The sequence below is a fragment of the Anser brachyrhynchus genome (assembly GCF_964034855.1).
Source record: "Anser brachyrhynchus genome assembly, chromosome: 4".
Lineage (NCBI taxonomy): Eukaryota > Metazoa > Chordata > Aves > Anseriformes > Anatidae > Anser > Anser brachyrhynchus.
Genome location: NC_137698.1, coordinates 2812013 through 2828662, shown reverse-complemented (window position 1 = coordinate 2828662; position 16650 = coordinate 2812013). Strand labels below are relative to the sequence as shown.

The 16650-nt window shown below is 38.0% G+C and overlaps 1 protein-coding gene across 35 annotated transcripts in view; it reads left to right on the top strand.

Annotated features, from left to right (window-relative positions):
• Nucleotides 1-16650, top strand: part of ANK2 (ankyrin 2) — a gene marked incomplete at its 5' end in the record, with an annotated part of 358674 nt that overhangs the window by 199826 nt on the left and 142198 nt on the right. For all 35 annotated transcript variants that reach the window (XM_080591203.1, XM_080591200.1, XM_080591209.1 and 32 more), the window contains one exon: nt 6463-6564. In XM_080591203.1, the coding sequence (XP_080447329.1) occupies nt 6463-6564 (102 nt within the window). The remainder of the gene's footprint in view (nt 1-6462; nt 6565-16650) is intronic.

The following is a 16650-nucleotide window of genomic DNA, read 5'->3' as shown; positions in this document are numbered from 1 at the left end:
GCAGTCTGAAACTCTGTTGCGATGGTTTAGTAAAAGAAAAGAGAAGAAAAGAAAAAGCCTTTGTAGCCTTGCAGTCATAGCTGCATCTTAGGCTTGTAATTCACAAAATCACCGCTGTTCTACTGCGATGTCCTTCGGATGGCAGCAGCACTTTCAGGCCAATATAAAAAAAAAATAAATCAGGGTGCAAAAGATGAAATATGAGTAGCTGGCAAGGTTTACAGAAAGCATTTCCTGAGAAAAAAACATTCCTTTTCAAGTCCTATCTTTTTACATTTGGATGCTAGTATGGAAAAAGCGACCGTACTGGCAAAAGATACGTATGTGACAAATGAGTTGGGTCATGGTAACACCTCATCTGTGTTGCTTTGTGGAGTTGCACCCAATTAAACCATGGCTGGTTTGAGCAGATGGTTGCTGAAATCCGAGAATAACCAAGCCAATTGGGAAAAAATTTAGTGGTTGCCTCAAGGGTACAAGCAGAAATTGAAGCTCATAATAAAAAAAATAATGGAATGTGTTCACATTGCTGTCATTTTTATTTCCTTGTGTCTTTTAAGTACTGAATAACATCAAGAAGCCACAAAAGTCTGAGTTTAGGTGACGCAACTTTCCGTCTGTGGTGGGCTGACTTCTCAACCCCAGGCGTTACCTGAATATATTAACATGATGAGTCACCAGTCAATTAAGAGCTTTTTGATGAAGAAAAAAGAGTTAACAAGCCTTCCGCATTTTACTAATTATAGAAGCAGCTGTTGAACAAACACCTCCTCACTGTTCTGGAGTTTGTAAATGGCATCAACAGTCAGATAAACCTGAAGATTGATGCATTGACTAATTCTGTTTTAATGCTGGTTTTATGTACAACAATAATAGAGGGTTCAATTTAACGTGGACGTTTTTATAACTACTAGTGGTTTGAACGTCTTGATTTATATAATGCATGCAAGTTAAAATCAGTTTTTGCAGGGCCGGACTCTTCAAAAATTATGGCTGGTTAAATTTTCTCCATAAAATCAAAGTAGAATGTCACAGAGTGCATGTTTGAAAGGTAAGTTTAAAAGGGTTTTTCATTTTCAGATACACACTTCGACACATACAAAACTTACACAAATCAGAAATGCTAAATTAAGGTGTAAAGCTATTATTTGTTTACTTTGCACCAGTTTTGACTTCTGTTTTTCATGTCATTCAATTAATAAATGTTCAATAGGTTTTGTTGCTTGACTGTTCTAGCATGGAGATGTTTGTGATTATGGATAGGCATTGGTTCATTCTCCTTATTTGGAGAAAAAAAAAAATAAAAGCCAACCTTCCGGAGTAATTTTGCTGTAGAAATGATTTCCAAGGACTATTTGGATGGTTTGAATAATGCTATCATGAAAGAGGTTTTCAGTTACAGAAAACTGAAGGCTCCTATGCCCCAATCTTTTCTTGTTAAGCACGAAACTGTTTTTTACCAGGAAATCTGAATATGTTGAGAAATACCTAGGAGTTCGATACAGCATATGACTTCAACACTATGCACCATGGTTTATTTTTACACATATCTATAAAATGCATTTGAGAAGCAGGCGCATGGTATGTGCTGTAAGTGATGTGGTATGCTGAGCCAGGAATGGCAACCAGAGTGAGGACAGAGGACCCAGAAGGGAAGGTTTCTGGCTATTTGAATATAAAACACTGATTTCCGTATGAGTTTTAATTACTCAGACTCTCTGAGACATGTTTCAAATTCAGGCAATATTCTGGCATTGCAATTAGCATGAAACAAGTTGGATCCACAGCATTTTTAAATCAGATAATGTGCATTCTGTCCCTTCTCTCTTACATTTTTATATGTAATGTCTGACAGCTAGCTACTTATAGACAACACTTTTGCTTTCTCCTTTGAGAATACCTAAGGTTACGATGACTTTCCGCATTATAGCTTATTTGTTTGTAGTGTTCTGGAAAATTCTCATTTCTGGCTGAAGTTAATTTATCCTCAGTCAAAAGTTAACAAAGAAGGAAAGGTTGGACCTGGTGCTTAGGGACATGGTTTAGTGGGTGACATTGGTAGTAGGGTGATGGTTGGACCAGGTGATCTTGAAGGTCTTTTCCAACCCTAATGAGTCTGTGATTCTAAGGTTAACTTAAAAGATAGTCATTAAAGACTTGTAGTACTCTCTCACTGCAGTTGTATTGGAACATTGCTTTTTGTTGTTTGGCCGGTTTTGTTATTTCTTTTTAACAATGTCTATTGACCTAGTCTGTCAGCAATATTTGGTATCTGTAGAGCTGCAAATAAATAGCCCAGATTCAGTCTTGGTTTCTGTGAAAAGAAATTTCTCTATGTGCCCTTCAGAAGTTAATGTTAGCTACTGTTAATGGCGCATTTTTACCGTATAGCTTAGGTGTCTCAAAAAAGTACATTAAAAAAGCTTGCTACTTCAGCCAGGTTGTGGCTTTGTTCCATAGTATAAAATACCAGGTAAGTATTATTCAGCCCTCTGTACCTTGTTTTAATAGCATGTTAATAACATAGTGATTAAACTGCAGTCTTAGTGGCCCCATGTAAACAAAGTGGTCCCTAACTCGAATGATCTGAACCCTAAGGGATATGCCGAGATGCCAGCTGAGACTTTGCAAATCAGTGTGTTAATATCTGAATTTCCCAGATCGCCAGCTTCGCATGTTCAGGGGCTTGCTGGTAGCTGCTTACCACATACTTTTGTTCTGTAATCTTTTCCTTATTAGTAGAGTGCTTGCTTCTGCGTATGACTTGCATATAGGTGTATAACTCCTAAAAATCTCAGAGGTGTGTACACAGGGAGAGATGATGTGTTAAATATCATAGGATGCAATGGATTCTGGCACCATGTTTTAATTTTCTTTCTTGTAAGGAAGTATTTTTGAAAGACAGTTTGTTGGCAGTTTGTCTTCACCAGCCAACAAGCTAATGAAGACCAGTATTCCAGCTTCTGTGCCACAGAAATGCATCATGAATTCAAGCAAAAATCTGCATTTACGGAAACAAAATATTTCATGAGATTACTGAATTAACTGGGAAAGTCCACAGATCACAAATCATGGGTTCCTAGTACGGTAAAACTATAGAAAACTGCTGCTGCTGACTACTGAGACAATTTTCTCAAAATGGATTTGAATTTGTGATGTGCCAAAGTGAGTAAATTGCTGAGAGCGCAGTCCTGACAAAAATGCTTTTTTAAGACCTTGATAGCACAGGGAAAAGGAGAAACTGCCAATGACCTACTGAAAAATCAGAGCTGACAACCAGACCAGGAAAGAAAATAGAGATATGAGTTACTCCTAACTTGTAGGATTTCCAAGCTTTAAAACACAATGTTGAACCTTTGGATGCTCCTTCAGCTGTCAGCACTCACTGATATTTGTGCATGAATTTGTATGTGAAGCAGCTGAACTGCTGCTTCGTGTCATTTAGTTGTGTGTTCAAGTTTGATTTAAATAAGAACATCATTTTTGTATGGAATAACATGACACCCTAGACGATGATGGCTACCCTAGGACACCCTAGACGATCTGAGACACTGTGGTGGAAATGTCATGCAAGACAGGCTGTAAAAATGCCAGGCATGATGAGCTCGCTTGCTTCCTCTGTGCCATAGCTTGATATTTTCCATTGATTTCTAATACCCTTGCTTGTTCAAGAAATAAAAAAGAGAATAGGAGACCCTCTTTGTCATTTGATATAGTCTTCATTGACCGTCATACTCCTGACTGCTACGTATTTGGCTCTGCTTAAGCACGTGGTGATGTTTTAGGCATCAGTCATGTTGGGTGTGTTGTCAGTTGCTTTGCTTACACTTTTCATGAGAGCCTGTGAGGACCTTTTGAAATAGGATAGGCAGGACTATAAAGAGAACAGTCACAATTATATTCATCTAATATGATATCAGTACGCGTTACCTTGAGAAAGTACATTTAAAAAGAAAAAAAAGATAATGTGGTTTGGTATTTCCGAAGGCACCTACAAGGAGCATCAAGATCTCGTGTTTCACTGGGATTTTAGCAATCTTATTGCTCTTCTCTCCACTGTTAAGCACTATTATTTCACAACGAGAACATACACAGCAAGAGATGCTTCTTATAAAAGTTCCTGCGCAGGGGGTTAATCTTGTATAACTAATTCGTAATAATTCTTCACATAGACAAGAAGTGTATATTCTGCATTTTGATCAACACTCGGGTGTACGCAATGAATCCTGAAGTGATGTGCATTGCATTCATTTTGAGATGACAAAAGTATGCATCAAGGAAATGAGAATCCTCTTTGAAAGTGCTGTTTGGATCTTCTTAGGCAGGAACAAATGAAATATATTAATATGGTCCTAGCTGCCATCTGAGCTTCTAGCAATAATTGGGAGCTTAACGTTTTTAGCCTTTCATGTTACTCTGGGAAAGAAAAACAAGCTCTGATGTATTTATCTGTAATAAAAAAGAAGTTGTAAATGTTTGTAGTGTCATTCTCCCTTAACAACCTTTAATAGTATAAAAACAGACAATTTCAGGTTTGGCATGTTAATTTGTTGTAGTAAAGTATGATTAAAAATGGGACAAAAGGTAAAATGTGTGTCCTATTTAGGGCAAAGATGCGTTTCCCATTGATTTCAGGAGTGTCAGAATTTATCTCGTGTGCTCTGGTATTTGATCGTGGTTAACATTTTTACCAATGTAGTTGGTTTTTCAAAGACATTTAAATTTCGAAATACAATTTTGTATTTGTGTGTGTATGTGCGCGTACACAACATAGGAGATGGTGCAGTGCTAATAGTTATTCTTCAGCCTTAAATGGGATTTCCTTCAAGAGCCTGTTGAAATACGCTCCTATGTCAAGCTTCATCGAAATGCTTGATTGACTCCAGCCTGAAGCTGCAAGAGGTTTCTGTCAATGTGAATTCCTGTGCTACCTTTCTCTTCGCCCCGCTGCGTGTTTAGGAGGACGGTCTGTTTTCTTAACGGTAAAAGATGTGGAAAATGTGCTGAAGTTTGCTGAAAGGAATTTAAAAGGAAATATTTTTGTCTTGGCATGTAGCGCAGTTGTAAAAAAGAATCATTTCGATGACATCCATCTGTTGCAGATTAAAATAGGTTGGAATCAGTGGCTGTGAAGTGAGTTCATGCAGTGCGATAAGCAGGGCAACCAAAATACATGCACTGGAACGGATCGGGTGACCAAAAGAAATTGCTTTGTCGATCAGTATTAATAAGCTGATACTGGGAGGCTTTCAGGGTATTCTCAGGATGCAAAAGAGCGATTTTCCTTCTGGCAGGGAGGTGAAGTAGACAAGGCACCTCTAACCACGTCCCCACTGAGCAGCCTTGCCCGCCTTCTCAAACCCACTCCTACTGTTTACTTACTTGAAGTATGAAAGCCTCTATGTCTCTATGTGCATTCCCAAATGCTTATTCTGTTCAAATATCACCTCTGTTGCACAACTTCTTGTTCTCCTGGAATCAGCAGTTGCATTGATAGCCAATTCACCTGCATGTGGGTTTGCATGTGGGTAAACACTTGACGTGCGTGCTGAGTTCAGATAGCCAGTGCGATTTCGTGGCATTGTGGTACACAAAGGTGAGAGGGCTGAAACATTTCATGCTCCCTTGCTTAACGGTACATCCCAAAACCTAGCTCAGAAATGAAAATGTGGTTGTTTTTTTTTTTTTTTTTCCCCAACCCATAAATGCTAAAGGGACTTTGAGTGTGGGTTTACGAGTGCAGGCAGTTTATGAGCAAGCATGTTTGCCACATTATCCTGGATTTAGATATTCAGGCTTGAGTACTTCATCCGCTTTGTTCCATGGTTAGCTACAGTTGCAGTCCTGCTCAGTTTTGTGATTTTTTTAAAAAAATTACATATTTTTTTACCCATTTATCATGTCCCAGTTTGCGTCACAGCTGATAAAGTCTATTCACTGGAATTTTTTTGCTCTTGGATATTATTTTTTTCTCCAGTACATGCCACTGTGCTAAGCCAGTGCATTTGCATGAACATGAATTGTAGTGATAAAACTTTGTATGCCAAGTACAAATCCAAAGCCAACATATGTTTTGTTAAGTATCTTAACCAATAACAACAGGTTAATTCTTTTCCTGAGTTTTGAGCACATATGCAGAAAACTGTGCCTAGGAAGTTTGATACATTTTTTTTCTTATTGTTTAATGTGATTTACTATGATTTCTGTCTTGTCATTGCTTCTTCCTCAGTTTTGAACTTCAGCAATTATTGCACTTTTTTGCTCACTCTGGCAGGTTGGCAGTTCTTTTGTGCCAATATTGCCCTGTTTAGGTATCTGTATGTTAATACTGATGCAATATAAAGTCTTCACAGTATTTATTAACCTGCAACATAAAATGTGGAAACCTTTCACTGTGGTGAAACTGTGGTCTCTTTTAAGCAGGAGCTAACTAGAGATGTTTTTCTTCTTGTGTTTTTACAGTCTGACAGCAATGCAAGCTTTCTCCGAGCTGCCAGAGCTGGCAATCTGGACAAAGTAGTGGAATACCTGAAAAGTGGAATAGACATTAATACATGTAATCAGGTAAGATATTTGAAGGACACAATTTCACAAGAGGGAAGTGCAGGACCCCCAGTGCCAAACCTAGTTTTTTCAGGCTAGATTATTTCATATAGATGTTTTGATTTATCTCAAGCTATGTTTTCAGGCTTGTTCTTCAGTGGGATTTTCCTGTAGAAAGCTGTCAGTGCCTATAGAATTGTGTTGCTGTTGTAAAGTTTTGCATGAACCTTTTTGGGTTCCTCTTTCTTACTAGTATCCTGCAGGTTTGGATATATACGTTAGTGGAGTACCTGTAATCAAAATTTAAGGTATGTTTTGGTAGTCTGATGCGAATGGACCTAATGTTGTGAAGTTCCATTTCTAACTGCAACAGCGAGCACTATATATATTCCCCAGAATACTCAAGTTACGCAAAAACGTTTTGTTCTAGTTGAGGAAGTTGCTATGTAGTATTCTTCAGATACAGGTAAGTACAATGAAAATAAACCTGGATATCAAGTTGAAGGTTGTCAGTATTTCTGGCTGGTTTCTTTATAGTTAGGTACCGTGTAAATGTTCTGAGGCATCTGCGTCTTGCAAAATCCACCTCGCTCCTGGTCCCCTTGGTTTTGTATTGCTGTGACAGAGTAAGATTGAACACTGTCTGAACAGCAGATTTGGAAAGCTGAGGCCCACCCGTCGTACAATTTTTTTTCCCCTATACTGATAGTCTCATTCTTTTGTTTGTTTGGAGAATTGGGACTCTGCTGACATTCACATTTTTTTTTTGCACTGTTAGATATTGCTTTTTTGTTTAGTGTATCCATTTTAATTGTAATGAGACATGGGTCCCCAGGTAACGGGCAATGCCTCATTTTAATGAAAGATATTATTTCCTCCAAAGAATTTGAATCCCTAATATTGGTTGGTAATCAATAGGTATTGCAGCACGTAAGCAACCATCCTCTGCTCATCTGTCAGATAGCTGTGATTAATAAATTCCGCAGCATGCTAGCTGTCAGGTTTATGGTTTTGTTTTGTTTTAAGCTATTTTGAATACTTCTTTTCTAGCATCTGCATAGCTGTAGGGGATAATTTAAAAGAATTTTGTTGCAAACATTTGTCTGAAGGACAGTGTGGACTGGCATTGTTTGCAGAGCCAAGGAAGAAATTGAAAATCATGTAATGGTATCCTAATGCTTATGTGTGAAGACATTGCTTGAAAGTTTTAAAGGGAGGTGTGCTTGAAGGAATAATAAAAGTGGAACTGATTGAGACTAACAGTATCTTTTCAGGCAATAGTTTGCAAAGATGAATGTGTTAGTGTGTGACTAGATTTCTAATTTGAATTGCAAAAACATTTTTCAGTCACCTAAAGAAGTTTCTGGTAAAGATTTTCACACTTGTTGTATTATTATGTTTAAGCATGGGGGAATTTTTAGAGTCTGGGGTTTCTGTCATACCTAAAACAAGAGTTGTCTTCCAGGACATGCTCTCATTGATATGATAATGATGGCAATAACTTAACAAAGAAATTATAGGTTTAAATTTGTAACAAACTTAGAATTTTGACTTTTTTGAAATAAATTATTCTGGCACTATTTGCAATATGTTGATACGTTTTTCCAAAATATAGAAACAGTCTATGTTTTCAGTTTTATACTTAGTTTTTCAGGGCTTGTTATTGCTTGGATTGCTCATTAAATGAATACGAATGCTGGGGAATGGGCTAGGAATTGAATAATTCATACCAAGGAGAGCAGATGTTAGCAAAATAAATCATTAAATTTGCACAATATCTGTGAATTTTCTTAATGTATTTATATTCAGAACATTCAGTTAATATTTTAGTAAACAAATTTAGAACCTCATTATTTACGTGTACACAAACTCTTAAATTTTTTTTTTCAATTTTTTTTCTATTTTATGGTGAAAAGTACCAACTAAGCATCACTTAATAACCTAAAGACAGAAACATGGTGGAAAGTATGTATTTTACTGAAGAAAAGAAAGGTAATTCCATTGTTGTTCAGCTCTAATGAGGACTTCCTTTGTCTGTTGGCTATTTAATGCTGAAATTCTATGGCCTTCACAAAAGTTCAGAAGGATTTTTTTGCAACTGCGTAGTTAGTGCATGACCTCAGATATTTTCAGTGGGTTCTAAAACACGTCTTCATTTTCAAGTTCAAGGGAAGCAGCAGGAGGTTTAGTACTCCTCAGTGCCAGTCTTCTCCCCTAAGAACATTTGCTGGAACTGTAGAGGTAATTGTTTCACCAAAAGCAAGATAAAATCCAATTCAGATGTGCACTCCCATGGTAGAAACAGCACAAGGCAGCCTGGGCATTATAGAAATATTGTATGCTAGTTTATCACATTGAAAGCAGTATGGTCAGCCCATTGATTTTCCTTAGCCTTTAATCACGCTGTCCCACGTGAAGCACCTGATCCCCAGTGACCTGGGGTGCGGAAGTCTGAGGCTTCCCCTGCTATTTTTGTGAGATGTCAGCCTGCAAGTAAACATTCAGTGGGTAGTATTTTTAGCTGACCAGCTAACCTGTGTCCAAGCAGATTAACATCTTGAAGCTCAGTTGCAGAATCTCTAGTCAAATGATAATTAGCATTGCAATCCTGATTACCCTCAGATGGTTAGAATAGCCATGATTTTTATTCTTTTTTTCAAAAAACAGTTTTGGAAAACTGTAAACTCAAATATGCTTTTAACACTATTTAGATATGTTTTTATTGCTGCTCAATGTTCTCTATAAAATAAATTGTTTTAGATATGGCTATAAAAAGGTACTTAAATTTTGTGCTTAAAGTGCTACCTCTCCCTTCCGAGAAATTACTAGTACTGTAAAAACACACTATTAAGGTTCCACCATTGATGTGACTGCAACGTGATAGAACATTTTAGATTGGTTCTTTTGTAACTCTATTCCATAAATCCAATTACTTTTGCTTCATAGCCCAGGGATCTAAGTTTGCAATGAGTGACTAGTACTATCAAATTTAGTAGCATGGTAACTGTGACTTAAAATAAGTATGCAAGTAAGTGTCTGCAGCAGGCCTGCAAAATGTCTTGACATTCGAGTGAAGTCAATGGCATTTCTTTGAATGGGGATTTGAGAGCTCAAGCTTTATGGTGAACGCCTTTCTCCTAACTAAAAGCCAGATTGGATCAAAATGACCACAAACTGGACAAAGCCTAGAAATTTGGGAAGTAAAATTGCTTCTAAATATTGTTTTGAAATAACATGAACATGAGTAAATCATTCAGTCGAAATTTCATATTAGCTCTACTTTGTAACTCATGCCTCATGCGATGGTCTAAAATTTCAGTGCCCCAGGTGAATAGAAACTTCAGAGAATGTTTAGGTTCATAGCCTGCAGCATCAGGTTGAACGTGTTGACAGCACAATTTATTCTGTTTTACTGCAGCAGTGAAAAGAGCTGTAAAGAGGAAGCATTCACCTGGTAAAAAGCATTTATTCAGGGAAAGTTTGGGAGCCAAGGAAAAGACTGAACATGCTACTGCATTATGTTATGTTCCAGTTTGAAGTCTGATGTCCCAATACGAAGTTATCGGAACACCCTGTGGTTCTCCGGTACTACCCAAGCAAACCTCGGTCCCAAAGGCCTTGTCCCAGGCTGTCCACCATGTTGTGCACAGCTTATTCATGGCACCTTGCTAAAGGACACAATCAAACAAACAAGAAATACAACTCTTCTTTAATAGCCCATGGCACAAAATTCGTGTTGTTTCAGGAAGTTTCACCCAGAAAAGAAATAGCACAAGCCATGTCTTTGGGCCCTGGTGCTCTACACGGGCCCAGGAGAAGGCCTAGGGGCAGGTCGGGCCTAGTGCGGGGTGCCCAGCTTGCTCTAGGGAGACCTTGTGCAGACCGAATGTAAGCTGTGCTGACAGGAATCTGGGGCGGGGGGATACCTTTTAAAAGTTTTTTCGTATTCTCAAATTCTTTAGATCCTTAATTCTTTGGTAAATTACCTACACGTTTATTTTAAAACTACATTTAAATCCTAATTAATTTAATTTAAGAATGCAGTTTTCCGCTAGTCTGAAGAAGGCTGTTTTCCTGCACTGGAGCTTTATACTATCCAAAATTTTATGTATACCACCAAGAAATCCTCAGTCAAATTCCTTGCCCCTTTCTGATACATGCTGACATTCAGACTTAGAAAAAGCATGCATTTAAAAAAAAAATATTGCTGTTGGAGAATGTCAGATAATGCTGGCTATGATGGTGAAATGTCAAAACTAACTCAAAAAGCCCACGATTGTGGACACTGTTCATTTCTGGAAAAGAGCAGATGGAAGAATAAGAAATGAAATGATCTAAAATATTTTGAGACATTATCTTCCTTGCTGAAGAAAAGCTGCAGATTATTACAGCAGGCATATGTCAAATGGAAGTTAGGATATAAAAGTGAGAGAGGTACTGTTTGCTGTCTGTGTCAAAGAATTTAATGAACAGGAGAAGAACTGGGGCTTTACATGTGCTCCTTATCGAAAACATATAGAGACAATCTTTTCTTACTATCTAGAAAAAAGTTTCATTAAAGGACCTCCTGTCAAGAAAACACTTGCTGTGTTACAGGGGACAGAAGCTGGTGAACTTCAGGGTATGCAGTTACAAGAGATTAAATCTAGACCTGAGTTCTTTTGCTCTTCTCTCAGAAGTACTTCTCAAAAATATTTTTGAATACATCCAATAAATTTTAAGTCTTAGCAATAAGCAACAATATTAGCAAAAAGACTCAACCTCAGGACAGAGAATATTTAACATGATAATCGCTTGGAAACATCAAAAGTTTTTTAGTTTTTTCTGGTGTTCATTTTCTCTTGCTTGCTTAGAGCAGAGCATGACGAGGGTTGCTGTAGATTCATCTTCTTTGAAAAGTAGCTCCCTTCTGCAACTGGCTAGCAAAGTTCCTCTTTTGTAAGGGCATGTTAACAATATTGTGCAAAGCAGTGGCTTCTTATACATTGACACCTTATAAGTGAAATCAGAGCCAGATAAATGCAAGCACAATATGTAAATGCAAAAGAATAGATGCTGCATAATTTCTTATAAAGAATAATATCTGATAAGATAGAATTAATATCTGAAAAGATAAAGCGTTCCTGGATGACAGATGATGATACCACCGCTAACTTTTAGAATCTGTGGTTTTGCATTGAGGTTAAGATCAAAGCTGGTTTTATACCTGCGTTTATCAGGGTAAGAAAAAAAAAAGAAAAAAAGTTTGACTGGTGTGCAAAAAAAAGTAAAATCTTATATTATTCAATAATTAATATTACCTGACATCTGGGTTGACTCAGGAATTTTCTACACTATGTGAAGTCTTTTGAGCTTTTGACAAGCAGTACAAAATGGAAAATATTAAAATAATCCCTTCAGACCTATAAATAAAATTAATATTTGGAATGCCTGAGCTCTGGTAAGCTAGGAAAAGCTTTCCTCTGTGTACTGGATAATCTGTTTCCCTGAGGACATTGATTACTCTCTGGGGCTTCCCAAGCACAAAGAATGAACTGTGATGGGCCTCCTACATCGTCAGTGCTAGAGAGCGTGATTTCTTAGCCTTTGCCATCCATTGAGCTCTTACAGCCATTTTAGCTTCTTGCAAACACCAGCTCTAGAAATTACAAGAAATTGCTCACAAAGCTGTCTGGAGTGGGTTCACTTAGCTTTCTCAATTAAGACCACCACCTTCCATTGAATAAGTAAGCATCACTGGTGTGTTTTAAGTTTTATGAGGACTGGAAGCATACTTTTCTTCTAGAGGGTAGGGAATAAGGCATGGCAGCTGCTGCTGAAGCCTCGGTTATTCCTCCTCCTTCAAGGGGTTTGAGTGGGGTCTGTCCAGGTTGTGTCCCAGCAGTCTAAGGGGAAAACCTAACACACTCTGCATACATTACATAAATTATAAAAAAATAAATTACATAGGAAATGTAGTTTATTTTGAAAGAGTGAGGTATCTGTGTAGTCTTTAAAACATGAAGCAGTCATATATGCATTTTTTCCTCAGTATAATGCTATTTTTAGACTAGATGCCAATTCAGTAAACAATAAGTAACGTTAAGAATAAGCTTTCCTGAACAGAGGTAACAGAAGAAAATGCTTTCTTCAGTTTTAGCAGTTGTTTATCATATCCTAAATTTTCACAGAGCTATCTTTATAAATGATAAAAATATTTCCCCAGTTTAATTGTTTCCAAAATCCGATGGAATTTAATGTTTCTGAGTATGTTAAATGCAGGGATTAGTCATTACATAATTATGTTTTGTTGAATGCTACCTTCAGCTCATGTCAAGTTAAATTATTATGGAATTTTCCCTTTAATCTGAATTCAAGCACAATTATCTGTTCTGAAAATCATAAATCATTGATATTTCTTTATTTCTGGAGAGATTTAGAAATGTCCATGGGCAAAATTACCTGCCTTTAAATAGTCCCTTTAAAAAAAATCTAGTAATTAGTATTTTATAGGTTGAAAAACCTGATAAGCATTAGAAATATGATTCCCTTAAGGTTATTTTCTATATTTTATGAACCTAGGTATTTTAAGACATGGCTGTTATTTCTCGTTAACGTAGCAAGAAAAACCAACGTGCTTCTGAAGTATATGAATCAACAGTCATAATGTTGGCTAGGAAAATGAACTATGCTTTTATAGTATGCATTTACAAAGCCCTTTTACTTTGGCAGCTCCAAGCTCTAACAGAAATTAGACCCGCAAGTCTAAGGGTTCATCAGCGGTCTGCTGTATTTTGAAAGAGAATTGGTAGTCTGAAATGCAACTTACAGTAATGTTTCCCTGCCTTGTCGTTGAGGTTTGTCAGTTTTCACAGTATTAAAAATTACTTTTCGTGAAAGGAAGAATGCGTAATGGACTTTTGACATTTGTTTTGATTAAGTCTTCTGAACTCACAAGGAGTGAATGCAAAGTCTGATACCCAGAAGAGAAGAAGGCTCACACATTAGGTATTCTGGAGGGGTCTCCAGCTCCAAGGCTTTAAAAACTTAGATCTGTTTGGCTTTTGCTCTCGTTTTGATGGTTTCTTCATAGTTTGGTTGGTGTCTTTATTGCTTGAGTCTCAGTGAGACAGAGCACCAGCTATTAATTACTCCCTCATTTAGCAGCTAACACTCCTAGTAGTGCTAACTCTAGACTGAAGTAGCACTCTAGTCATAATGAGGTCGACAGTATCACTTGTTGATAACTCAGTAGGTTAATTCATTTTCATTAATTTGTAGGCTACAAAGCAACATAAAGGGAGAATTTTCTTAATCTGAAATTATTTTTTCTTTTGCCACCCTCTGTTTTATTTCTTTGTGATATTTTGGGAAAAAACTTCAAAAGACTTTTTGAGCGGAGAAATCCATGTGCAGTTCTCCAACGTGCCCTCTCCCAAACCCTTCTAGAAAAGAGCCTGACCACGTGCACTTTTGAGTTGCCTGAGAGATTTATTCAAAGGAGACTATTTGCAACAACCGTAGGCCAGTATTTTAAAGAGATGGAGAAAAACATTTGACTTTAACAAAGAGTGTGATGCTGTCTTTTAGTCTAAGGCTGTTCTGGTGAGCTCAGATGCCCTCGTAACTCTGTAAGAAGTTGTTGAAACATGTACAGAAGTTAGCACAACCATGCAGAGCTTTTAATTTTTAAAAAAAATAATTAAAAAAATACTTTTAAACTTTCATTGTGTTTGTAAATTATGGTTTGCTATTGGCCTGTTAGCAGATGTGTAAGCCAGTGAACACAACATCAATGGCAGCAACTTGATGGAAGTGTATTATATTTCATGCTTCAAGTGTAAAGTAGAGGGTTACTTTTGTTAATATACATTCTTGCTTCCTAATGTTCTGAAGTATGTAACAGCAAGATACAGGAGAAGCAGAAGCCATTCTTCTGGTACCAGTGCTGATTTTAAATGTTCCTTGAACTGTAGATTGCTCCGGTGCTCTGCCAAGAAGTCACCTTTCTGTGGGGTCAGTTTGCTTTGGGTTAGACAGGAATAGTATAAGCTATTAGTGCTGCTGGATGCAACAGCAATCTGAGTGTTGTGCCAGGAGGAGTAATTGCACCAGGCAGTGGCCTGAAGAACATCCATTCAGTGAGGGTCTGGTCCTGCTGCAGCTCAGTTCAAAGGCAAAAGTACCATGGACTTCCGCAGGTGATTTTCAGACGACAGCAGTGATACCTGGTGCCAGTCTTCCAGAAAAGAAAGCAACTGAAATTCAGATGGTTTAGAAAGGTTTGGTGATTTTCACTGGACTTCACAAGAAATTTGGAGGCTTTTCTGGTGCAAATATGTAGGGTAACACTAGAAGTGCTGTGAGCAATAGTGGTACGCGTGCACGCTCGTAGCACTCCATGGGATGCAAAATGCCAAAACCTCTAGCTCGGTGGCAGAGGAGAAAAAGGACTGAGGGAATCAGGCTGTGCAGGGAAACGCTTGAACAGCCAAGCTTGTGAGGTTTAGTATTTTTTTCTTTTATGAGAGTTAGAATTACAAATGAGCCTCTGGAAAAAAAAAAGGTAGTTATGGTATATGTCTGCTTTGTTGGGAGGAGCAGCCCAAATGCTGCATGGTTTTGCTCAGCACACGACTAACTTCATCTCTCCCCCACCCACAATTTTTTGGTAGGCATAGGAGAGAAAAGGGAAGTGTCAGAAACTTCTGTTTTTCTGCAGTACAAGAATGTGGCTGACAGAAACGGAGGAGTTGCATTGGTTAAATCTGAGCTTCCATCATCATAAGTAGCAGGGATCAGCCTTGTGGGCTGGGAAATAATTACAGCACTGGTGCTGATTATGGAGGAACAAAGCTTGCTTTAAGGCTTCAGTTGTGCTGGCCCTTAACATTCAAAGTGCAATGCTTGCTTCTGCTGCTGCTTGGTTTAAGTAATTACAGAATTTGAATGCGTACCATAGGAACTGTTTATGCTGTAGTTTGTTTTTGTAGCCTTTTTACTAGACCTCATTGTATTCATTTTGCTTATGTTTTAATAAATATGATAATAAGTAATATTGCAAAGAAAATCTGTTCAGCAGCATTAGCTTTCAGTTACTTAACGCAGTGGCGTTAGATATCTCTCTCAGGGACAAATACAAATATTTCAAGAGTTTGCTTCTGATTTAGCACCAAGACAAGCTTTCCTTTCTCCACAGTGTGCTGCGTGTTAATGCAAGGCAGCAGCTCATTCTGAACTTTCTGCAGCCAGAGGCGTGAGTGCACATAACTTGTGTAGGCCATGCAATGTTTCAGTTTCTGTGCTGTCATTTGTGGAATTCAGTCTGCCTGCAAAGAGTGAAAAAAGGCTGATACAGACCACAGAAATACATCAGCCGTGTCCCGCTGTAAGGAGTCAGAGTTGCTGTTCATACTCTCTTAGGAAGTGTTGAGGACTGAATTTACTATGTTAGATATGAGAACAGGTCTTTGTTTTCAAGCAATGAGAAGGACGCTGTGTGTTTCCTCACAAAATACTATTTCAAAACTTACAACTGCTGTAGGTAGTAGTTGTGGTTGTTTTATACTCAGCTGAGATTAAAAACAAGGAAGATCAGAGCTGCGTGAAATGTTTTCAGCTTGCAAAAAAAAAATCACTGACATGTACGGTCCTAGTCATCCTGATGGTTATGGTCAACCTCACCACATAAATTTTGACTTAAAATATGTTCTTGATCCCAGACATGGCACGGTTGCCAGCCTTGGACTCTGCAGTGCTGTGGTAGGGTTGTTCCTCTGGAGTAAGAAGGATCCTGTTACTGCTGCTTCACCCGCATAATGGGGTTTGAAACCACATTTCCCAGTAACATTTCCGAGCTACCAGGCTGCATAAGGGTATTCTTTGCCTTTTGGCAGCTTCCGAATGTAGCCTTCCTTCAGGTCTTTTGCTTTCCTCACAGCTGCACTTCTGAATTTGACCACAAAATCTGTCCATATTGCATGAATATAGAATTAAATGGATTTACTTCAGAAACGCATCTGGATTGGAGTGTCTGCAGCCATTGGACCCACTCCCATTAAATGCCTCCTGTGAAGTGCTAAGTGCTTTAAAATCCCACCAGGAGTTACGAGCTCATGCTGCCTCTGA